The following is a 25554-nucleotide window of genomic DNA, read 5'->3' on the forward strand; positions in this document are numbered from 1 at the left end:
TGTCTGTGTGAGGTTGACGTGAAACCAACCAGCCCAACTGTGTGGTTTTCTAGAAATATTCGGCTCTCAGGTGCAGGGAGAAGGCAGATGGCAGGGCTCACGGAGGTGGGGGGTCCTGGACAGGGAAGGGCCACCGAGGGAGAGGATGAAGAGTGGAGGGTGTTCGGAAGAGAGGGGCTGGGACCACGGACTCCGACGGCTTGCGTGATCTAGGAGCCAGCTGACCAGGTGCCTTGCTGGGTGTGCTCAGAGAATTAGGACTGCGGCCTGTATTTCAGGAAGTGGGCTGGAAACGGTGCTCGGCAAGCGCTAGGTTGTGCAGCCGGCGAGAACACACGTCCGAGTCTGCACTGTTCCCTCCGCATCGTGAGCTCCCAGCGGTGCCTGACTCGCTGCGTGCGGGTGCGGCCGGCACACGTTGAAGACAGTCGGCACCCGGGTGTGTCTAGGCCGCTCACCTTCCCCCCTCTCTGTTGGGAACAGCATCTACGTGGGGGGATAAACTGCCAAAAAACGTGCTTATTGAGAANTGGGGGGGCGGGGGGTTGCCCTCGCTCTGGGTCTACTCTTCCTCCTCCACGTCCTTCCAAGTACAGGCCCGACACGGTTTCCTCTCTTGCTCTTTTCTGCCTCTAAATTGGGGCTGTTTCCAGACTTCGGCCCTCACCTCCAGGGGGCGGCCAGATGGGCCCTCGCGCGTCTTCTGCCTGTTGTTCTTGTGCCATCGGCCAGGGCCCTCTGCAAAGTGGGCACAGCCCGAGTCAGACTCCCGGCTCCCCTCACAGCCTTCTCTTCTCCTGGACCTGCTCGTGACATGTACAGTCCACCCCGCCCTCCTTCTTCTTCTTTCCTATTTATGGACTCGTGGAGGGGCGCCTGGGGGGCTCAGTTGGTGAAGCATCTGATTTTGGCTCAGGTCATGATCTCACGGTCTGTGGGTTCGAGCCTTGCATCAGGCTCTGTGCTTACAGCTCGGAGCCTGCTTTGGATTGTGTGTCTCCCTCTCTCTCTGCCCCTCCCCTGCTCAGGCTCTGTTTCTGTCTGAATAATAAACAAACATAGATTTAAATTCCTGGACTCGAGTATGTAATAGCAGTGTTTGGCAAAGGTTAACATTGTATGGTTTCCTATATTTTTGAGGTGACAGGCATGGAGGTATTGGAGAGAAAAAGTGAAAAATAGAACTTCTAGGGGCACCTGGGTGGCTCAGTCAGTTAAGCGTCCATCTTCGGCTCAGGCCACAATCTCGTGGTTTGTGGGTTCAAGCCCCACATCAGGCTCTGTGCTGACAGCTTGGAGCCTGGAGCCTGCTTCCAATTCTGCATCCCCCTTTCTCTCTGCCCCTCCCCTGCTCATGCTCTGTCTTTCTCTGTCTCTCAACAATAAAAAATGTTAAAATTTTTTTTTTAAATAGAAATTGTACAAAAAGTACCAAAGGTTATTGTAAAACTCATAGCCCAGGCAATTAGTCACCGTGAACACACAGTAGTGGGCTGCTTCCTCGGAGTCTGTTTTCCCTCTTTGCTAATGGGACACTGATTCTTCGCACTGGGATACCTACCTCTCAGCCACTCAGGGCACACACGGCTAAACCCTAGCTCCAGAGGGGAGTTTGCACCGAATACCATCCTACCTCCTCGGTTCCGGCAACGTGTCAAGAGTCGGGCCCAAGCTCTAACTCAGGCACCAGGAACAAAGCCTAGGACTTAAGAGCGATAGGAAGAGGTCTGTTTTCCTTTCTCTGGACGAGGAGCACGTCTGCGGGCACGGGTGGGAGGTGAAGGGGCCGCCGTGTGTGCACCGAAGAGAAGTGGGCGCTGAGTAGGGGGAGAGCAGAGACTCCGTAGGAAACGCCATCTCTGGGGACTCCGAGTGGCCAGACCAGTCCTTGAGTCGAATGGTCGCCTCTGGCCTTTCTTTCGGGCTTGAGGGCTCCCGGAGTCCGTAGATTTACCCGGTCCACTTTCTAGCACTTGCAAATTGAGAGTTCCAGCCTGTAAATCCACAGTCCCACTGTTCCAAGAAAACTGCTCACAAAACTTGGGGTTTGATTTCTCCCATGTTTTAATGCATCCATGTACACACAATTTTGTTTTTCACTTTTACAAAACTGAAAATATATACTCTTCTGAAATGTTTTAATTCTGTTTACCTCTTTTTATGGTAACCCAATCGATCATGTTCATTTCAAATTACTGGATACTATCCCATTCTAGGAATATGCAGTAACAAGTTCCCATCAGGGAACATTGACATTTTTTTGTTTTTCAAATTACAAAGATGCCATTGCGAGGCACCAGTCCTCTGATTTCTAGAAGTGAAATGGCTGCATCTTACATCACATACATTCTTAAGGCTCTGAGGTCTTTCCACCTGTTCTCTGGAAGGACCGTGTATTCCCGTCAGCGTGGAGATGGGCGTGTCTGCCGGGCAGGAGGGGACACGGACAATGCTGTGACAATGGGTTGCTCAAGGGGACTAGTCATGTGTTTGCTGCACATTTACGAGTGTCCCTTATGCACCACGCTGGGAAAGGTGCTGGGGATATGCTGGTGACTGGACTCCCACGCTAGTCCCTGTATTCTTCCTTCTCCAAGTCCGGCGGCGATGGGAAGCGTCTAGCTTTGTGGATGAATTAACCGACAGCACACGTGTGACGTCACATAGAGGACATGGGAGGGGCCGCTCTGGAGACCGTGCGGTTCCGGCTCGGCACAGACGATGTCACCGCACGGACGCTGTTCACCCACGCTTTCCTATGTCCTCCCTGGCATGGGCGTGGCTGGAAGCCTGGAGGCAGGGTCGGGAGAGGGGCTGCCCTGGGGGCAGGGGGGGCACTCGGGAGAGGCAGGCAGGCCGGAGCCAGGCAGCAGCTGCCCTGTTCCCAGGAGACAAGGGTCCCGCTGGGGCAGCGGCAAGAGACAACCCGGAGCTGCAGGAGCGGGACGGGGACGGGGCACGTTGGGGGCCCGCGGGGCCGCAGCCGCCTCTCCGCAGTTACCCGCTGCTCGGGAATCCCGCCTTCCCCCCGTTTGCTCCTTCGATCCTGTTTAACGACGTGCTAACCTAAGTCCCTAGGTTGAATCCTTCTCTGTTTGAACTGCCTAGAGTGGTTTTGCTTTCCTGGCGGACGGAACAGCCCAACACTTAAAGCATCCTTGAACTCCCGTGAGGCGTGAGCTGTGCCTTAGACGCACACAGCATCTCTCCGTAAACCTAACAGAGCCAGATCTTCTGGAAGCGGTGGAAAAGTCTGCTGGGTTTCTGTTCTTGTTTTTTTCCAATCAGACACCAGGTGAATTCAGTGGCTCTGAGAACACATCTTGTGAGCAGATACGCACCCTGGAGCACTTGACTCACTCAGGAAGAGGAAGCCCGCTGACGAAGGCAGGCGCGTGCAAAGCGAAGCCAGTCTGGGAGGCCAGTGGATCCACACCCCCGTTAGTGCTCACCTAACACTCGCGTACGCTGAGAACACAGAACCACCATGGGAAGACAGAAAGCAAACCGGTAGGCACGTGAACTAAACCTGGCCGCGTCCCCCGTTCTGCGGAGCGTGCATACGTTGAAATCCACACCAGGAAACGTTCACGGGACGGACCTCCACCCTCTGCTGCCATGAGAGGAACTCGGGAGACTGTTTTATAAGAACTGTTCGTTGTGATGATTTTCAACGGTGCAGAAGAATTATATCGACTCTTCCGCGCCTCTTTCTTTGCACACTCCGACGCGCTAGAGCATGGACGTGCGAATCGCTTTCGAACGTTCCAGCACACAAGGTATCATTGTCTTTCCCTTCCCCTTCCCGTGGCCGTGACCCCTTCTCTACTAACCATCAATCCTGAAATTAGCTTCTCTGCCCCATGCAAGGAAACGCAGCCGAAGTTGGAGAGTCTTTCCCCTTAACTCTGCCCCTCCCCATCTTCCCCCTCACTGTTGTCATCACAGTAGAAGATGTCTCTGAGCAGGAAGACGGGCCTGGGCGTCGCGGGAGTCTGGATTTCAGCACCTTTCTTCTCCATCTTCTTCTCTAACTTTTCCTTAAGCAGAGGCAGACTGGTCTCGTAAAGGTAGTCTATGATCTCTAAAGAAAAGAAATTGCATTTTGAAATTCTGTGTACACAGCCTCCCGGCCAAGGTCAAAGGGGAGAGGGCACGGATGCAGGTAGTGCTCATGGTCCTGTTCTAACCGGTTTACTGAGATTCGCCAAACCGGCCCCCTCAAAATCCTACAAGGTGGGCACTACTGTCAGCCCATTCTTCAAGTGAGGAAGCCAAGGCATGAAGACATTATGGATCTTGGCCAATGTCACGGGGTTTGTAGGGGTGAACGAAGCCAGGATTCGAAACCAGGCTGCAGTGTCTGCTGACCGCAAGAAGTTACTCACTATACACTCCACGGCGCGGCATCACCCGAACCCGTGGCTCCAGAACGTGGGTGCTGGGCAGACCACTCGAGGTAGACCACTGTAAGCTTGTTCGAGAAAAATCTAGCCTCCAGACCCAGCCTGGAGGTTGGGATTCAGTGTGTGTGGGATGAGGCCCTGGTATGTGTTTTTACCAAGTCCCCACAGGACTCTGATGGCCCGAGTTCACACCTAAACCACTCACGAATGGCCGCATGGAAGGAACTCAGCACCTTGTGTTTTTTCTGGAACTGTGTGTGCACACGCCATGTGATGTGCACACGCAAGTACGCGTCACGTGTGCGTGGGAGCACGTGATGGGGACTCAGAAGCGCTCACGGCTATTGACAGTTTGCTAAGCTCTGAGCACCCTGGTGACCACAATTCATCTATTATCTCATTTCATACTTTTGTTAAAAAAATGTTTTTTTACATTTGTTTATTTTTGAGAGAGAGAAACAGACTGAGCACAAGTGGGGGAAGGGCAGAGAGAAGGAAACCCACAATCTGAAGCAGGCTCCAGGCTCTGAGCTAGCTGTCAGCACAGAGCCCGACATGGGGCTCGGACCCACGAACTGCGAGATCATGACCCGAGCTGAAGTCGGACGCTTCACCGACTGAACCCCCATGCACCCCATCATTTAGTACTTTTGAAAGTGCTATCAGGTGGGGGTTAGGATTTGATAATTTTTACCATTTGACAAACGAATAAACCGAGGCTCCCAGAAGTTAAGTCACGTGCCCGGGGTCACATGATCAGCACGTGCTACCATCTGCTGGGTTCTTAACAATTCGAACACAGTACTGGGAATACTGACCTGGAAAAGTCTTCTTCTGCCAAAAGGGAACACAGGTAGCTTTCAGCTTATAAAATTTGCTTTGAACGTAGGATGGCGGCACATCACTTTAGAAAGGAAAAGACAAAAAAAAAAAAAAAGCATCAGTTTAAAAACTGGTCACTTCCCTTCTATGTACAAAGTACAGAGTCAGTAGAATCTGCAGACATAAGTAACGTTCTTAATCCTGAACACGAAACCATCATGTCTATAAACGTGTGATAAAAACACGACATATATGAGAAGGTGTCGTTCATCTGGTTGAAGAGAACACACAAAAAACACACAAAAGGAAGAAAGTTGATGGTACAGGATGGATGCTGTTTAAATGACAAGAATTTCAGTCACCAGTCAGGAAACACAAAGCATAACACCAGCTAACATGTGCTGACGCTCACCTTGTACTGGGCGCCGCGCAAAGAGCTTCCCATCTACCAACAAACCATCTGCCCGGCCACTCTATGAAGAGTGGTCTGTGCCTCATTCTGGAAATGGGGAAACTGAGGCACAGGAAGTTGCCCAAGATCTTACAGCTACTAAGGGGGTAGAGCTGGGACTTCAACCAGGTGGTCTGACTCCGAACCCCACAGTCTTTTTTTTTTTTTTTTAATGTTTCATTTATTTATTTATTTTTTAATGTTTCATTTATTTTTGAGAGAGACGTAGAGACAGCGTGAGCAGGGGAGGGTCAGAGAGAGAGGGAGTCACAGAATCGGAAAACAGGCTCCAGGCTCTGAGCTGGCAGTCAGCACGGAGCCTGACGTGGGGCTCGAACCCACAAACCATGAGATCATGACCTAAGCTGAAGTCAGACGCTTAACCGACTGAGGCCCCCAGGTGCCCTGAGAGAATCTTAAGCAGGCTCCCCGTCCAGCACCTGCACGCTCTCGTTCTCTCTCTCAAAATAAATAAATTAAAAAAAAACAATGAAGTGAAAATCACTAACTTTACTTCCTGGACACTTTTTCTTAGACAAGAACAGCCGGACTTATTTGTTTCAGTCAGAAGCTAATCTAGTAGCTTAATTAGTGTTGCTAAGCACTGGGCTCCCCAAGCCCCCCAGGCACCACCACCTTGGTCCTCCCTACGGTCCTATTAAACCATTTTGTGGATGAGAAAACCGAGGCTCAGAACAAGTTAAGGAACAGCATTTCCAAGGACAGCTAACAAATGAGGACCAGGACCCAAGGCCAGGGCAGTCTGACCGCGAGGCCCACATTCTAAGGGCCCACGCCGCCCTCCCCCTACAGTGCTGGGCGCCCGCAGGACATTCCGTGGACCCAGCCTCGGGCTCGGAAAAGTCACAGTAACGGATCTGGGCGTTTTCAAACGAAGTAGACAGTAGCTCTCATCAGGCGGACACACTTTCTTTCCGTCCTGCCTCAATAGTTCACAAAGGAGGCTTTAAGACTCTGGAGAGACTGAACTTCTAGATTGCTCCTTTTAAGAAGAATAAACGGTTTTAACTGCTAAAGCCTGAAGAACGTACGTACTATTTCAAACGGCATCTGGCTTGATGCCACAGTTTCTATTTTACGGCTTTGACATTTATTCACCTTAACTAGAACGATTCGTTTCTTAAACACATAATTTTACTTAAAACCACTCAACGCCCATTTTAATGTGAGAAAATCGTGACCTGAGGTGACATCATACAATACACAAAAATTTACAGGCAAAGTCAAATTTTTCAGAAACTGGGGTGTTTTGCGGCCGTGAGCGCTTCTCAGGAGGGTGGCCGGCGGGTCCGGAGCCAGGTCCCCTCCGTCAGAGCACCCGACGCCTGCCTCTCTCAGGGACAGTGGGTGGCCCAGCCCCAGGTGCACTGGGGAACACCACGAGGGTGTCTGTGACCCCTGGCGGCGTCTGTCGGGACACGCTCTCATTCTCCAAGTTAAAACACCCAACCTGATGCTTCCTTGTCCTCTATCGACAATCCCGAGGGACACGTAGGTGCCAGAACCGGTTTCAACCCTTCCTCGTGGATCAAGGACAGCGTCACGCTTCTGAGAATCTGCCAGGCGGCAGCCCCGCCCCCACTGCCCACCCTTCTGAAACTAAAGGACACACAACCCCGAATGCCCCTACTTCGGAGAGACCTATTCCTGGACCCCAACTCGTAACCATCTGCTCTACTTAACAGGGACCGTGCTCTGCAGACTGGCTCCCTCACTGTGCAAGCAGTAAATTCAGATATCGGAATGGTGGCCTCTGCCTTCAGTAGCACAAAGGGACTCAAAATGTACGGCTGATAGGTAATAAAAGCTCAAAGCAAAGGCAAATGGAGGCAGCTTACGAACACAGGAAAGTCTGGGGGATGCCTGAGAGGCTCAGTCGGTGAAGCGTCCGACTTCGGCTCAGGTCATGATTTCACGGTTCGTGGGTTCGAGCCCCGCGTCGGGCTCTGTGCTGACAGCTTAGAGCCTGGAACCTGCTTCCGATTCTGTGTCTCCCTCCACCCCCCCTCTCATGTGCACTCTCTCTAAAATAAATACAAACATTTAAAAATAAAGATAAACATAGGAAAGTTAAACCTCACCCCACAGGTGAAAGATGCAAATAACACCCACCGAAACTACTGAGGTCAGCGTAAAGAGGAACAGGCCCTTCACATGGTCTCAAAATACCTCCCACAGCCCCTTTGTATCCCCAAGAGATAAACCGGTACTTTTCTACGGTGGGGAAACCTGGCAAAGGCCGCCAGAGCCAAAGCATCAAGACGAGCACCCTGCTCCTCAGGATGTGACGTGAAGATGAAGACGCAGCATCGCCTACGACATGCTCCCGCCTCCAACACAGCGCCTGGCCGCAAGGGCCCGGGGCACACGCCAGAGGACCTCTAACTGCGGGGCCTTCTACAAACCACCAGCCCATCCTCGCCCCCGCTTGTAACGTCCTCAAAGCCAAGGGCAGAAGAGCTTTACTGATGGAAAGACACTAAGGAGATGAAATGGTGAAATGCACCCTGCGAGTCTGGACCAGATCGTAAATCGGGGGGAAATGCTACGAAGGCGGTTGCCGGCCTGTTATTGGTGGGGGAAACTGAGCATGACCGGTTTTAGGGCATGGTACCGTATCAGCGTCGAATTACCTGGGTGTGAGAAGTGCGCCATGATGACGCAGGATGAAGTTCTCCTGGAGGCCACACTGCCCACCACCAACCCTCAAGTGCTTAAAGGAACTACTTCATTCCCTTGCAAAAAGGAGCGGGAACGGGAAAGGGTGGGTGGGCGACAGGGCAAACGGTTAAGGATGCAGGATTTGGGGCAAAGGGTTTGTGGGATGTCCATTGAATCGTTTAACTTGTTAGAGGCTCGTAAGAGGCTCTGCACACGTTTTATTCACCACTCTCTCGNGCGTGGTACAATCACACCTCCTGAATGGTTGCTAATGACGTCATCTCTACTCTTTCAATTAGCTTAAGATGAAAGAAATGGTCTTACCCGATGGTACTAGCAAGATCTTCCCAGTCTATTTCATTGGCATCTTCCACGTTTATTTCATACAATCTGGGAGAAAAAAAATAAACATTAGGTTGTCAAGCACATATTAGCACGGACTCCCAAACATGACAGCTCGGGGGCGCCTGGGTGGGCTGAGTCAGTTAAGCGTCCGACCTCGGCTCAGGTCATGATCTCGCAGTTGGTGGGTTCGACCCCGTGTCGGGCTCTGTGCTGACAGCTCGGAGCCTGGAGCCTGCTGCAGATTCTGTGTCTCCCTCTCTCTCCGCCCCTCCCCTGCTCATGCTCTCTCTCTCTCTCTCAAAAATAGGCAAACAGTAAAAGGAAAAAAAGGCAAGAAGAAAAAGCTCGAGGGGACTAGCTTGTTGGTCCCTGTTCGTGCACAGGCCCGCGAGGGTGGCACGCTAGCCTGAGGTTAGCCCGAGGCCATTTAGTGAGCTGGAGACTGACAGGAAAAGCCATCTCTCCTCCTCCTGGGCCCCTCGCATCTCTCACGGCAAACCGCAGTGTGGACGCATGGTAAGGGCACGCGTGTGCTCCCACGTGACAGGACTGTGTGAAGACTGTCACATCGTGCTGAGGCCGGTGGGAGGGATCACCTCTGCTCTACGGAGGACGAAGGGGGCTGAGGGCCCGAGCAACTGGGTCAAGGTTTCACAACGGAGTGGCCAGGCCTGCCTACGAGTTGGCCTCCTTGGGTCTGCTGGTCCAGGCGCTGCCTCTGGTAGGAGAAGAGAGGCGAAGGCGCCACCGGCCAGGCTGGCGCGGAGAGCGGCATGCAGGGCTCGGGGCACAGAGCAGGAAGGAGGCGGCCGCGTGGGGCGCCCCGAATCTGAGGTCTCTTCCGCTCTTCGCTGTTACCCGTTCGACATGAGCAGAGCCCGCTAGCCTCGAAGGGTCTGTAAACCTGGCCGGGACAGGGCGGAGTCTGCATGGTCCAGGAGTCAAAAGACCAAAGACCAAGACCAGGCAACACGCTCACCCACTGAGGCGAGCTGGAGGGCGGCCTGAACCAGTTACCTCCGCTTTCCAACAGACACAAATAACTTCTAGCCACACGAAACCTTTCAAAGACCAGAACATCCCCATTTATCGAATGCATCGTTCGCTTAACATGCATTACGTCACTTCTCCTCCCAATAACACCACGAGGCAGGAACTATCACCATCACAAGCCAAGACCTGGAAGGGTAGGGAAAGCTCCCAAGGTCATACACGTAGGAGGTGCGGAAGGACCTAGCAATCTCGCTGCAGACTTCTGCTGCTGCACGACTGCTCTCTGGTCAGAGAGAAAAACAGTTAGCACAGCGTCACTTCCTATTCCTGTACCTTTCGATAAGGTTGATTTTGGCCTGCAGGGCGTTCACTCCACGGTACACCTCCCGACCATTCGTCATTCTCTTCGTTAGAATTTCCGTCCTGCGTTAAAAGAAGGAAGAATAGGGGCGCCTGGGTGGCTCAGTCGGTTAAGCGTCCGACTTCAGCTCAGGTCATGATCTCATGATTCGTGGGTTCGAGCCCCGCATTGGGCTCTGTGCTGACAGCTCAGAACCTGGAGCCTGCTTCGGATTCTGTGTCTCTCTCTCTCTTTCTCTGCCCCTCCCCAGTTGCACTCTGTCTCTCTCAAAAATAAAATAAAAAATATATTAAAAAAAAAAAGGAAGAATATAGTGCATGTCCTGGGCTAAAGTTTCCACTGCAATTTCCTGCACTTTCCTCCACTACATCAGCCTGATGGAGACCCACCTTGTGAGCTGTGTAGCTCATCGCTGCTAACGTTTTCCACCTTCGCAAATATACCTTTTTTTTTGAAGTGGGAAACGATAAAGAAAATGGCAGGAAATTGGTGGTTATTGAAATTGGATGAGGGATACGAGAGTTCTAAATTTGTGTGTGCTCTGAAACTTCCCTAGCATAAGCTACAAACAGGAGAAGAGAATATGAGCCCATCAGCAGGTGCTAAAGGAAACTGCAAACTCAATTCAGTTTTGATTGTTTATAAAACTGGGGGACATTGCTGGTGTTACCGTCACCAGCTGTAAGAACACCAAGAAAGTTTAGTAAATGATGCGGTGGCTCCTCTAAGGCCCAAAGCTAATGGCTGAAGGGAAGGGTGCCCAGAGCGCCTAAAGAGAGGGGCAACCTAGAGCGTTTGACTCGATTCCGGCTCAGGTCACGAGCTCACGGTTCATGTCCTGCACTGATGCTGTGGGGCCTGCTTGGGATTCTCTCTCTCTCTCTCTCTCTCTCTCTCTCTCAAAAATAAACATTTTTAAAAAACATTTATTATTGAGAGACAGAGCATAAGCATGGGAGGGGCAGAGAGAGGGGGAGACACAGAATCGTAAGCAGGCTCCAGGCTCCCAGCTGTCAGCACAGAGCCCGATGCGGGGCTCGAACTCACAAACTATGAGATCATGACCTGAGCCGAAGTCAGATGCTTCACCGACCGAGCCACCCAGGCGCCCCTCAAAAATAAACATTTAAAAAAAAACAGAGGGAGCAACAATCCAGCTAAAAATGTTTTTTCAGTACTCATCTCAAATAGCAAGATTTGTCACAGTGGGGCAGACCGCTAGCTGCTCCCTTGTGGATGAGGGGGACACACGACCCCCAGGCGAGTGACACTGTCGCTCTTACTCGCAGCAGCCGCGTTCCTCTGACATGCATCATCTGAGGTCACGTCAGCATTATAGGGAGGAAATCTATGTTGCGGTTTCGAATTTCCTGCTTTTCTCCTGCAGGAGCAATCTTGCGCGTTACCCTAATGACCCTGACGCTGAAGCACAGCCGGTCTGTGGCGCCCGCCTTTTTAAACCCTGATCGATCATCCTCCAACCCAGGCTTATGAGACACTCCTTGTTTTACTCTAAAACACAGGGCCCGTAAAGGCTCTGGCTCCTTCGAAACATGTGTTCTTCGGAGGTCCCTGAGTGTAGTCTTCTAGGAAAATAAAGAGAATCCTACGACGTAACAACGAATGGCTTAACCAAGGAGTCTGCTTTTAGTATAAAATACGCCTGCTCTGGTCTCGCTTTGAGCTGACACCGAGGCCGACTGCGCGTGTGAGGCGCGTGGGCCATGAGCTGCAGGCCACCGCTCCAAGGGGTCCCGGAGCAGCTGGACGCCCAGCTCAGAGTCCCCTCCAGGGCTCGGAAGAGCCACATCAGGCAAGGAAGGGGCAGCGAGGTCAGGGCCGGGAATGCTCCCATGTGACAAGCGTGTCTGAAGTCCTCGCTTTCGTGAGGGCAGAGGAGCCGCTGAACTAGACTCGCTTCGCCCTTTCCTGCTCATTGCTGTACATCAAGGTTAGTTAAGTGCTAACTTAGATCAGATCCTGATACTGAAGTGGCCGGAACAGCAGAGTGGGGACGCTCGTTCTTGACGCGGAAGGCTTTCCGCACTGGTTACGTGGTCTTCTCAGTGTCCTCATCCACCTACCCACTCCACTGATGTGTGTGGCGTGTGGCTGTGAGTATGAGAGAGAGAGAGAGAGAGCGCGAGCAGGAGGCAGAGAGGGAGGGAGGGAGGGGGATATCTTGTTGAAATTCATTTAAGAAGCCTTAAAACTTACCACTTACTTTTACACTGCATCCAATTTCTGGTTTCTACTTTGGCTTCTACTTCGACCCAAGATATGCCCTTGTACAGACTTTCCCTGACAACAGCCAGGCAGCCTTCTGGGTTCTCCTGGAGTTTAGAATCCACCTCTTTTATCTCGTGGGGAGACATTTTCTTTAGAATCACTTCTTCGACAGCCTTGATTAGTTTCTGGGTTTCCGTCTTACTCCATGGACCGTGGTTTCTTGCTACAGACACAAAAGGATGGCCTCACGGTTGCTCATCTGCTTATCTTCAAACACGACATTACATATAAACTGGTGATGATGGATAGGTGTCATCACACGTCTGTCCAGACCCACAGCAGATACGCCACCAAGGGTGAGCCCTGATATCCACTGGGGGATTAGGACGTGTGGGTGTGGGTTCACGGCCTGTAACCAGGGCACCACTCTGGTGGGGGCCGCTGATAATGGGCGAGGCTGTGGGTGTGTGGGGGTAGGGGACATATGGGAAATCTGTGTACCTTCTGATTTTACTGTGAACCCAAAGCGCTCTAAAAAATAAAGCCCTTAAAAAAAAAAAGATACATCAAGACTTTTCACAAGACAGTAGGCAACATCTCAATTACACGAATGTAACACTATCAAGCACAGCTACGTGCAAATTAACGTGGAACCACTACAGTGGCCAAGATTCTTTTTCTATTAAAAAAAATTTTTTTTAATGTTTTATTTATTTTTGAAAGAGAGAGACAGCATGAGCATGGGAGGGTCAGAGACAGAGGAAACACAGGATCCAAAGACAGGCTCCAGGCTCTGAGCTGTCAGCACAGAGCCCAACGTGGGGCTCGAACCCACGAACCGTGAGATCATGACCTGAGCCGAAGTCGGACGCTCAACCGACTGAGCCACCCAGGCGCCCCCCGAAATTCTTAATTATTATTTTTTACTTTCGAGAAAGAGAGTGCACGAGTGAGAGAGAGAGAGAGAGAGAAAGAGGGAGAATCCCAAGCGGCCTTCAGCCCCACGACCTTGGGATCATGACCTGGGCCACAATCAAGTCGATGCTAAGTTGACCGAGCCAGCCTGGTGTCTCCACAGAGTCTGTGTAATGTCAGAATAGAACAGTCTTTTCTTAAAGCAACGTGTGGTTTTGATTCTTGCTTCTGAGAATAGCAGCTCCCGTGTGAAACTGAGGCTCTCAAACACTGAATGGGAACCAAACCAGTGAATGGCTCCTATGCTGCCTCCGTAACTTTCCCCACGGGCTCCCAGCAGGAAACTGAGCCCCAGCGGTCCCACAGGACGCGGTGGTAAAGGCACCCGGACCTGAAGCCATCATCTGCGCAGGGCACCAAACCATCTGCGGTTCACCCGCCTCGTCTAGACGGTCTTGGTCAGGCTAAGGAAGAGGCCTCAAATCACCCGCCTACAAAGCTCTTTGGTTTGGCCCACAGAGTGATGTTACCTTTTTCTCAACAATTTGGATGAATATTTAAGAACCAACATAGTTCTGGGGCGCCTGGGTGGCTTAGTCAGTGAAGCCTCTGGCTTCGGTTCAGGTCACGATCTCGTGGTTCGTGAGTTCCAGCCCTGCATCGGGCTCTGTGCTGACAGCTCGGAGCCTGAAGCCTGTTTCAGATTCTGTGTCTCCCTCTCTGTACCCTCACCCACGCACTCTGTCTCTCAAAAATAAGTAAAAACACTAAAAAATTTTTTAAAAAAATCAAGACAGTTCAAGGAAAAGAAGAGCTACCTAGACTTCATGCACTCCCAAACCCAGGAGAGCTGGCCACACCGAGGCTCTGCATGGCTCCACGGCTGGATGTGGGGGGACAGAAGCCATGGCTCCCAGCCACCCCAGGGCCACAGGTACCAGCCTCTGGTGCTCACCACGACACTGCCTGAGGGCTGCCTCCTTAGAGCAAGTGGGGATTTTGTAATGTAAAGAATAGGGGGCACCTGGGTGGCTCAGTCGGCAAAGCGCCCGACTTTGGCTCAGGTCATGATCTCGCAGTTTGTGGGTTCGAGCCCCACGTCGGGCTCTGTGCTGACAGTAGCTCAGAGCCTGGAGCCTGTTTCAGATTCTGTGTCTCCCTCTCTCTCTGCTCCTCCCCTGATTACTCTCTGTCTCTCAAATATGAATACACATTTTTAAAAAAAAATTTCAAAAAACAAAACAAAGCAAAAACAATATAACCAAGAAAGTTTTGATGAAAGAGAAGAAAAAGAGACAGGAGGTTTTGGAAAAGTCCCTACCCAACAGGCTGACTGAACCACACCCCTGCCTCCCAGCCGCCTCCCCTGCCCTCTGGGGGAGGGGCCCTCCTCTGCCCTGGCTCTCCCACCCCCCAGCCTCCCGGGGTCTCGGCCAGGCCGGCGGGTAGAATCGTGCTGGAAGCTACCGAACCCAGGTGTGGCGGAATCAGTCCGACTTTGGCTCAGGTCATGATCTCAAGATTTCTGAGTTTGAGCCCCGCGTTGGGCTCTGTGCTGACAGCCTGGAGCCTGGAACCCGCTTTGGGTTATGTGTCTCCTCTCTCTGCCCCTCCCATGCTCTTTTCTCATGGTCTCTCTCTCAAAAAAAAAAAAAAAAAAAACCACACACACACACACACAAAAAAACCAAAAAAAACATTAAAAAAATTTTTTAAAAAATCAGTCGTGTGAATAAAGGCTGCATGGTTTCACACCGCATGTGAGGAAATGAAATGACTCGGTACGGGGGAACGGCTTCAGCAGTGAACCTCATGGGACAGGCCTGTGAGGAGGCCCGCACTGGGGCTGCGGGGGCTCATCTGCTCGCGGGGCAGGGCAGCAGCGACTGCTGACTTACGGCTGCTGATCTGGGAGAACTTGAGGGCAACGGAGAGGCTACTTCGAGCCACCAAATCGCCAATCTTCTTCCAGTCGTTCCCGTGCAGGGATTGGTAGATCTTTAACTTCTCCGTATCTCCTTTGCTGTACCTGAGAGGGGGGAAGAACGTGTTCCAATTCTGAATTTAGCACGAGATTAAAAACTGTATGTTCTTTCTTTTTTTTAGATGTTTATTTCTTCTTAGAGACAGAGGATTCGAAGCAGGCTCTGCACTGAGAGCAGGGAGCCTGATGTGGGGCTCGAACTCACCAACTGTGAGATCCTGACCTGAGCTGATGTCCAACACTTAATAGACTGACCCACCCAGGTATCCCACCAAACTGTATTTTCAGGATTCTGTCTCTCTCCCTTTCCCGTTTGCGTGCAAGTGCACACCCTCTTTCTCTCCCTCTCAAAATAAATACATAGACTTAAGAAAAAAAAAATTCTAAGAGCAAATCGTTACCACACAAATTGTGGTACAAACGACTGTATGAACTTTCTTATTAGAACTACAGACTTTGTATTAGGCTAAAACTTTCATTCCCACGCTGATGTCACAGACAGAAAACTGTCACCGCGGCTGCCACTGTTCATTTACTAAAAGCTTTCTTTCACGTCCTGCTGAAAATGTCCTCTTTAGTGAATATTCTTCAAGTTCTGTCCTCCGACGTCGAGCCCCGGGGCTTGGGGAAAGGGGAGGACGGCTTTTAGTCTGCGGGCAACCTTTTCCTCTGCTTAGGGTTTACTTCTTTCTGTCAGAATTTTTTAAAAAGAAACCAAGGTCATGTCAGGGTTTGGGGTTCAGATAATACGCAGATCTTGGTTTCACGTCGTGCGGCCACCTGGACCCAAACGATGCTGCTAGATTTACTAAATGTGCCTCCCGGAGTGAGGTCAAGTTGACGAGCCGCTGGTTGCCACCCGGGCCCTCAGAGCCTAACGCTTACCTGCCCATCCCTCTGTCCCGGGCAGAGCCCTTACCCGCAGCCGACGCCTGCTCCACGCCGGGCGTATCTGGAGTACCGGGAACAAAATACACTCGGGCATATCACACGGGGACAGAGGAGAGCGTGCCTACCGCACAGGAAGCCCTGTGCACTGTCGCTGCCCAAAGGCTCTCACGGGACCTCCTGCCAGCGTCTGCCCCACCCTCACACGCTCACTGAAAACCCCCAGGACCAGCCCGAGTGCTGACGGGAACGTCGCACTGAGGAGGAACGTTTGGGGACACAGGCGGCTTATACACTAGCAGAGAACAAAGGAACCTTCGTGAGTAACGTGAAGAGAGGAGCGGTGCGCTGAGTGCTGAGCAAAGTATAGAGAAAAAGCCAGGGATTTAGAAAGGGGAAGACTGGGGTACCTGGGGGGCTCAGTCAGTTAAGCGTCTGACTTGGGCTCAGGTCATGATCTCATGGTTAGTGGGTTCGAGCCCCATGTTGGATTCTGTGTTGAGAGCTCAGAGCCTGGAGCCTGCTTCGGATTCTGTGTCTCCCTCCCTCTCTGTTCCTCCTTCTCTCCTCTCTCTCTCTCTCAAATAAATAAATAAATAAATAAATGAGGAAAGACCACAAACATTTACTAAAGAGACAGGAACTGAAATGGGCTTTGAAGACATATACTTGACAGCAGATACAGTCTGGCTTCACACAAAATCCTCATAGTTTTTTTTTTTTTTTACCTCTGATCTGCTGTGAATTATATATAATACCACATATATGATCTCTCGTTCTGAGCTATACTGTCAGCAAGCACCAGAGAAATGCTGTGTCTCGAGCTGTTAAGGCTGCTTCTTACCTGCCTTTGTAATTGTTGACGTCAAACATCTTCTTTGCTCGATAGTAAACAAGTTTCCAGGGCCGGGCAATGCCCTTCCCTAAAGTCAGAAGAGAGGCAGGCAGTCAGAGGGGCACACAGGGCCGGGCCAGAACTGGAGTCACAACTGTAAAAGGAAAAACCAGCACAGCCCCGCCCCCTGCCCTCTGATCCGGACCCCATGTTAAGGCTGGGATTTCACACATCCCGCAGAGAGGCGGCCCGAAGAGCAGGTACACGGCATCACCAGCTTCCTCGCGGAGCTCTGAAAGCGACAAGCTTAGAACGTCGCGGCTCCTCCAGCCTCCGGTCTGCCGCGTTCAAGGGAAAAGTTCTTTATAAACTGGAGTAACCTCAACAAGTTCTCAATTAAGAGGAAAGGATGCTAACACATCCTGGCACAGGGCAGGACACATGCCAACAGTTCTTCAGACGATTAACGGGAGGCCTTTCTTAACGAGCGGGCTTTGTTTCCTCACTCTGAGGACCAAAAACCCCCTCAACGGGGGCTCGCTACCCTGCTGCCCCCGCCCACGCCAGAGAACGCCTGAGAAGTCATCCTCCTTCAATTCATGGATTTTTGGGGGTGGAGGGCACCTGGGCGGCTCAGTTGGGTTAAGTATCCGACCTCGGCTCAGGTCATGATCTCACGGTGAGTTCGAGCCCCGCGTCGGGTTCTGTGCTGACAGCTTGGAGCCTGGAGCCTGCTTCCGATCCTGTGTATCCCTATCTCTCTGCCCCTCCCCGGCTCACGCTCTGTCTCAAAAATACGTAGACATTAATGATAAAAAGTAATTAATGAATTTATGGACTTTTTTCCGTCCAACCCTGTTGCTTCATGACTTTGTGTCAGTTTCCAAAAACCCCCACTAGAAGAGGGTCCTGGCGACAAAGCACACGCGAGGCTGTACTCGGGAAAGTCAGGAGACCCTGGTGCACCTAGGGGTGAGCTCTGTGCAGCACAGCACCTATTAAAGCACGGGGGCGGCCGCCAGCACCATACGTCTCGCCCAGCAGGAAAGCTATAAATACATCAGGTCACCTTCTATAATCTGGAAAAGCACTATGCTTGGGGGACATGAACGCACATTCCAAACCCCCAAAAGGACAGGCCGGCGATGAAAATACAGAACGGCAGCGGCAGGGGTGGGGCAGGAACTGGGCTCACGCCTACCGCGCCTCTTCCGTCTAAGGTGGGAAGGCTCGGGAAGGTCAGGAGGTAAACAGCTGGACGCTTACCAATGTGCAATCTAAAGGCGTATTTTCTTTTTAGGTCGGTGATCACGGATTTCTCCTCTGGGTATCTGTCCGTGTATAGCAGCTTGTCCGCATTCTCAATTCCGGTCAGGGCTAGAAATTCTTGCACGTTTTTCTCTAACTGCTTATTTTCCTTTACGGAAAACTTGCCAAATCTAATCGCGACACCTGGGATTTGGGTGGGGAGAGAAAGTGTGTGTTTTCAATGACGAAGGAAAAAGCAAACCCACCGCTCGGTCATCAGCAGTTAGAATATGGCAGCCCACCAACTCCCCCGTTGCCGGAAGCAGCCCCAGCTGTGCACTTGACATTGGCTCCCCCATCCCCCGCTGCAGCCGTCGGCTTCCCTGCAATTTTAGCCACTCTTCTCCCAAAGTCCATCCTGGTCATCCCCATCCAGAGTGACCTTTCCCAGTTCATCAATCTCTTTGGAAAATAGTCATTTTTTATATTAGAAAGGTACATGTCTTCATTAAAAGTTCAAGCAGTATGGAGGTAAACATTTAAAAGAAGGTCTCCCCCCACCCCCCGGGGCGCCTCGGTGGTTCAGTCAGTTGAGCGTCCTACTTCAGCTCAGATCATGATCTCCTAGCTAGGGGGTTCGAGCCTCACATCAGGCTCGCTGCTGCCAGGCTGTCAGCATGGAGCCTGGCGCCTGCTTCGGGTTCTGTGTCTCCCTCCTCTCTGCACCTTCTCCGCTCACACTCTCTCTCTACTTCTCAAAAATGAATAAACGTTTAAAAAAAAAGTTGATATTTAATACAAATATTTTTTAAGAAGTCCCCCTTCTACTCCACACCTAGCTCACACCACCCCTGCCCCCTGCAAGGCAGTGCGATGAACTGGCCCACACAAATATTCACATACATTCTCTGAGCACATATGTGGGGGGGGCAGCAAAGTCAACATCGAACTGTACATGCTATTCCTCTTTGTAACTCAAGGCAGTCACGTTTTATTATATACTGACAGCCTTGTATATAGTACAGCTTTCTCTCCTTAGACTTATTTCAAGAATGTCTTTTATAAAATACATACTCCTAAAAATCTCGACACAAAATACACAAAAGGAATGGGAGCGTTCTACAGATACTGCTGGAAACATAGTTTTCTTCGTTAATTTGTCTACTTTTTAAAAAACTAATCTCTTCGACAGGATTAAGTCCGTGAGGCTAAGGCTCCGCTTTTTACTTCTCGCGGCGACCAGTCTACTGGGCCCCTCACAGCCCAGTGAGTATCGCTTGTCTGAAGCACACAGCCTTCCCTTCGTGGCCTGCTCTTCAATTCCGTAACTGTCCCGGGAAGTTCTGGTAACACAGTGAAATCAAGAAGGAGACCACGCCGGGTCCTGTGTGATGCTCGGCTTCCCCTCAACTCAGGGTCGCGGGGAAGGAAGCTACGCCTCATCGAAGTTGACAACAGCCACCGTCCTCATGGTCTTTTACTCTTGGGTCCTCCCCAGGCGTCCAGCCCCTTCACCTCCTCCTCGTCTTCCGGGACTGAGCTGGCCCGCGGGCTCCCCCAGCCCCAACCTGCCACGGTCCCTCCCCGACTGCCCACCGGAAGTTGGGCAGAGGAGACCCAGGGCCCTTCGTTTCGCTAAGCTCATGGCTCGGACAATTCTGGAAGGAGGCAAAGCTGAAGGCAGCCAGAAGGTGCTCCTGGTGAATCTAGAAAACGGCGTCGTTTTCCAGAACAGAGTCAGGGGCTCCTTATACAGCAAAGCTCAACAAACGATTCAAGTCCCACCAGCTCACCCTGGGCTTTAAATTCCTTGAACCGGTCCAAGTCGTCCCGGTACATCCGCTTGATGGTGGTGGCGGCCCTTTCCTTGATGTCGGGGATGAACTCCTGGAGCTGCTTCACGGCAGAGTCCAAATCCACATCCGAGTCACCCCCGTCTCTCGAATCTTCAGATAAACACCTTGTTTCGGAATCTTTAGCCAATTCCAGATGGCCTTCTTCTTCATTTGCAGGTTCTAGCCTGTGGGGAAAATCAGATGGACTCACATTATCATATCACTTGCCTCCCACCCCCCCCCACCAAGGCTTTCAAATGCTTACAATGACCCTCACTTCAGACTAGGCTGGTGTTAAAAGCAAGGACGGATGTGGGAGCTGATTCAGTCTGTGACGTCTGGACTCTCTGATGTGATTTTAGGCTGCCTAGAAGGTAAATGTGCCGCCCGAAGCCTAATTTCCAGCAGGTGTTTGTTATTTCTTTTATCACTATTTCTCAACTTTTTTTTTTTTTGGTTTGTTTTAGATACCAACTTCCCAAAGAAGAAGATGGCTATGCCCTCTGTCTACCCCCAGGGATACTCAACACCTCTCCCCAACCCTTCCAGTGATTTAAATTTGATGATAAATTTGATGACGACTGCGTAGAGCCTGCTAGGGATTCTGTCTCTCTCCCATCCCCGCCCCTCCTCCATTCATGTGGTCGCTCTTTTTCAAAATAAATAAACTTAAAAAAAAAAAAAGATAGGTATTTGAGCAGAGGGTCAGCTACTTTCAGAAGGCCCACAGCCCAGTACAAGTTCAAAACCACAGTCCTTGAACAAGGCTGTTCTGAAAATACCTCAGATGAGTGCATGTGATAGGGCCACTAATATCGATACCACCTGAAGTGGTACCCTCTCCCAGTGAACTTCTTTGTGAAACTATTTTAGGTCGGGACAACCTAACAAATGTAAAAAAAAAAGAAAATCACTGAGTAAAAAAGAGAAGTTCTATCCCAAGTCCTAGGAACTGAGATAAAACCGTTTTAANAGGACAACCTAACAAATGTAAAAAAAAAAGAAAAAAAAAAATCACTGAGTAAAAAAGAGAAGTTCTATCCCAAGTCCTAGGAACTGAGATAAAACCGTTTTAAAAAACTGCTGTATTAGGGGCGCCTGGGCGGCTCAGTCCAGTAAGTGTCCAACTTCGGCTCAGGTCACGATCTCGCGGTTCACAAGTTTGAGCCCCGCATTGGGCTCTGTGCTGACAGCTCAGAGCCTGGAGCCTGCTTCGGATTCTAGGTCTTCCTCTCTCCAGCTCCCCCCCTCACACTCTGTCTCTCCCTCTCTCAAAAATAAACATTAAAAAAAAAAAAAGTTCTTCATGTCTTTAAAAAGAAATCGCTGTATTTATTACATCAGATGGTATACTACATGATAATTACATAAATGATGACATCCATGCTTCTTTTATTAAGGAGAACCCAAATTCAAAGATTTTTCTGCTCTGTAAAAATTTTAAGTTACGTAATCCTTCCTTCTATCTAGATGCGTATAGACGAGGGTCATCTGGAGTTCTTAAAATGCCTTTGTAAACTTATTTCTAGAATTTTAGGGCTGGAAGAGCTCCTAGCGAAAATCTAGCTGCCTTACTTTACACATGAAGAAGCTTCCGGCCACGTTACTGGGTTACACGTACGCACTGTTCTGTACATCTGACGGTCTACCTCTTCATCATTTCTGCCATTTACTACGAAGGCGCTGGAGAAAGAGGTCACCGGCAGGACTCACAGAGGTCACACAGAGGACACACACATCGAAAGACACCACATTCCCCCGTTACCTCTGCACCTCTTCCAACCAGGCCTGGGTTTTCTCCTCCTGTGGCCTGGGTTTCACACTTTCTTCAACCGAGGTGCCACTATCTTCCAGGGCATCAAAGCGCGTGTCCTCCAAGCTGGCGGCGGGCACTGAAAACTCACCACCAGGAGCCACAGGGCTTTCAACAGAAGACCTTCGCTTCCTTTTCTTAGACTTTTTCTTTACGCTGCTGGCGTCCTGCCTGCCCTCTGCAGTCCCGACCTCACCGAACCCTCCAGATCCTTCAGAGTGCGCGTTCTCCACACCCTTCTCCACACCCTCCGGCCCGGGCGATGCCTCAAGTCCCTGGTTATCTGAAATTCTTCTCTTCCTCTTTTTCTTCTTAGACTTTTTTTTATCAGCGGATGTCAGCAGCTGTGCGATTTTGCCCTCTGGGTGCACACAGAGCGGGGCTTCTGGCTCGTGTGCTTCTGCCTCGGGCAGAGCAAGGCTGGCACACGGGCTTCCCTGCACACCATCACCAGGTGCCATGGTCTTCCGATGTTTTCTACTCTTTTTCTCCCTAACTTTACGAGGCGGTTCTTTGGATTCATTTCCATGTGACTTAGGAACTGACTGCGGTTCGTCTGCTTCCGGCTCTTGTCCCTTGTTTGTGTCCACATACACCACATCGACGTCCCTCCTGAAGTTCTTTGGCGTGTTCTCGATGTTTTCTTTATCCACCAGCACGTACGCCACGCCTGTTTCCTCATCGACCCCCAAAGCCCTCTGCCTTCTCTTTTTATGCTTTTTGGGTACAGACGTGGCCTTTTCAGCCTCGTCACAAGTTTCTGAGTTTTGCAAAGGGGAAGAAGGAAAATGCTGGAAAGCCTTTCTCTTTTTTTTGCTCTTGGCTGCGCGACGCTGTTTGCTTGTCAGAGGGGAGTCTCCAAAGCCTTCAGGGGACCTCCTGAGATGTCCTTCCTTACATACAGAGTATTTTTTCTTCTTCTTGTCAAACACTGGGGTGTGAATTTCCAGTCTGTTCGATCCTCCTTCCATTCTGTTCCTGTAGGGAAACTTGACAACAATCGTTTATTTTTGCAAAGCGTGTGAAAATTGGCCTTAGGAGAAAATAAAATAAACTAAAAATCACAGAAAAAGGAAATGATACGACAGATGACAAGGCTGGAATCATGACTGTAAATTTTAGATTATCCGAAACACACAGGAAGCTCGCTCTAATTTACGGTCTGGTCCCACTGCCTTTGGGATATAGTGAAGATTAGTTAACAGAGAACAAAAATGCCCAGTGTGACAAGCCTGTGTTCCCCTCCACCCTCATCTTTTACCCTCATGCTCCAGCCACACGTCTTTTTCGGGCTCCTCAAACATTCCATAATCCTTTCCTTAGCTCATGGGCTTACAGCATACGCTACCCGCTTTCTGGAATGCTTGCTCACCCTCCCTGCCTCCTTTCATCCTTCAGAACTTGGTTTGAATATCACTTCAAAAAAGCTTTCCCTAGTTAAAAAGAGACATACAGTATGATACTATGTCTGTTACGTTCAAAACCTACAAAACAATACTATGTATCTTTCCTGAATGGATACATAGTAGCGATCGGCAAATTCTAATTGGCAAATTCAGAGATTAGGGACAAGAACAGAGCCAGTTTCTCTTTTATCTGTCATCTTTTATTTCTTAATTGGGGTAATGACGAGGGGGGGGGTGTTTGTGGTATCTTTATTTACACTGATTTGAATGTTTGCCTTTTCACTTAAAAGGCAAGAAGCAGAACAAAGGTACTTTGCTTTCATTTGTGCTTAAAAACAAATGACTGAAGGATAGACATGTATAAATACTTACAAAGGAGGAGGAAGAGGGGAAAAAGAGAGCATTCCCTAACCCCCTAGGTTCGGTGCATTCCAAATATACTTTCATAGCAAACTGTACTTAGCTTTGATAGCACTCAGCCCAAATGTAGTTTCAAGACCAAACAATTATTTAATTTGTTATTTAACGTGAGTCTCCTCTGCTAAAAAAGTTTAAGAAAAAAAGTTTCCATGCATACATCTCTGGGTGACAACAGGGAGAAAGACCTTAATGAAAGCCCTTGACTACCTCTATTGAAGGGGAGATGCTGGGGAATCTGGCTTATGGGTATAAACCCATGTGTTCCTTCACATCTTCCCTCCTCCAGCCACACAATTCTCAGTGTCTTCACCACCCACGAGAAGTTAGGGACCCTACCCCTCTCCTAGATCTCAATGGCTACCTTCTGGCGACACCCCAACAATCTTCAACCTCTCCTAACTTAAAACAAACACTCCCCCCCCACCCACCCACACACCAAAAAAAGCTTAAGAANTCCCCTTCACAGCACGACTTCAGACAGAAAATGCTCTCCATTTCCTCACCTTCTATCCACTTCTGGAACCACTTCTAAGTAGCTTCCACCCCCTCTCCTGCTCTGAGACTGATCCAGTAGGAGTGCCCAGGGCCTCCAAACCACCACATTCAATAGACACTTTCCTGGCCCATCTTTCAGGACTTTTTTTTTTTAAATATTTTTATTTATTTCTAGGAGAGAGAGAGAGAGAGAGAGACAGCGTGAGCAGGGGAGGGTCAGAGAGAGAGGGAGTCACAGACTCTGAAACAGGCTCCAGGCTCTGAGCTGGCAGTCAGCACAGAGCCCGACGCGGGGCTCGAACCCACGAACCGCGAGATCATGACCTAAGCGAAAGTCGGACGCTTCACCGACTAAGCCACCCAGGCGCCCCAACGGGACTTCTTAATAACAATGAGCAGAGGAGCAGATCATTTCTTTAAATATTCTTTTTCCTTCCTCTCTCCCAATGTCCTTCACTTTCTTTGTCTTAAACACCTCTTAAGCTTCTCCCTCTGGTCCCTGGAACTCAGCACAACATATCAACTACATAGATGCTCCCCAACAAGGCTTTTTGGTTCCCCTGTGATCCCTAAGATCAAGTCCCAAATCCTTACACACCTAGCGGGCCCTTCAGGGTCTAGCCTGGTCCATGTCTAATTCTCCACCTATCATTTCTCTCTGGGTTTGGGACACCCTGCTTTCCGTTCCTGGAATACACACGTTCTTTTTCATTCTCAAGGACTTTCTCAAAGCAACTTCTGCTGTTGATGCTCCTTCCTACGAGTTACCTTTCTCCGCGTGAACTGGGCTAAGTCTGAAAGTCACCTCCTCAAGAAGGCCCCTCTAAGAGCTTGACCGGGCCTCCTCTCCCGCTCTGCAGCTGCCCTCCCTTACTTCGCGCCGCTGTGACACTCTCGGCGTCCCCAGGGCTGGACTCCTGACCGTCTGCTCCCAAAGGTTCCACGGCGCTCGACGCATCCGGACAAGCGTCTGTTCTGCGCACCGATTCGGAACGCACCGCTTCCCGCCCCGCCGGGACGTGCTCAAGCCTGGTCCCGGGCTCTTCCGTCGCTTTGTGGGGGTGCGACAGACACCCTGCTCTCCCTGCTCTGCGGCGGGCGCTCCGGGGCTGAGGAGGGAGGCACCGGCCTCGCGTCCGACGCTCCATGGTCTCCGGCCCAAGACCCACTCGCGCTCGGCTCTCGGGCCAGGCCTGGGGCGGCCGCGGCGCAAGCCGGCACCACCCCGCCCGCGGAGACTCCGGCCTAAGGCAGCCTCAGCGAGGCGAAGACACCACCACCCGCCGCTCGACCTCTACAGGCGCGTGAAAAAGACCCCGGAAGAGCCGAAAAGCGCTTCCAGCCTACCTCTCACGGTGCCACCACCTTTCTTCCCATCCGGAAGCGCTGCGGGTGCGGAAGCGGAAGTAGTCGTGCGTCACTTCCT

The 25554-nt window shown here is 50.8% G+C and overlaps 1 protein-coding gene across 2 annotated transcripts; it reads right to left on the minus strand.

The window, feature by feature from the left end:
* Positions 1-1096: 1096 nt before the first annotated feature.
* TTF1 (transcription termination factor 1) lies at positions 1097-25519 on the minus strand. Of its 2 annotated transcripts, XM_077768417.1 has the most exons (11): positions 25476-25519; positions 21760-22796; positions 19953-20179; positions 18178-18363; positions 16921-16999; positions 15103-15233; positions 12278-12512; positions 10033-10122; positions 8686-8751; positions 5225-5310; positions 1097-4084 (listed from the first exon to the last, which is right to left on the minus strand). In XM_077768417.1, the coding sequence occupies exons 2-11, from the start codon at positions 22776-22778 to the stop codon at positions 3903-3905; spliced, it is 2301 nt and encodes a 766-aa protein (XP_077624543.1). In that variant the 5' UTR covers positions 22779-22796; positions 25476-25519; the 3' UTR covers positions 1097-3902. The 2 variants fall into 2 exon arrangements, with proteins under 2 accessions (XP_077624543.1, XP_077624544.1); XM_077768418.1 differs by lacking the exons at positions 1097-4084; positions 5225-5310; positions 8686-8751 and having other exon boundaries at positions 10039-10122; positions 12285-12512.
* Between the last annotated feature and the right edge of the window lie 35 nt (positions 25520-25554).

Source organism: Crocuta crocuta, unplaced genomic scaffold (genome assembly GCF_008692635.1).
Source record: "Crocuta crocuta isolate KB4526 unplaced genomic scaffold, BGI_CrCroc_1.0 scaffold35, whole genome shotgun sequence".
NCBI classification, from domain to species: Eukaryota; Metazoa; Chordata; class Mammalia; order Carnivora; family Hyaenidae; genus Crocuta; species Crocuta crocuta.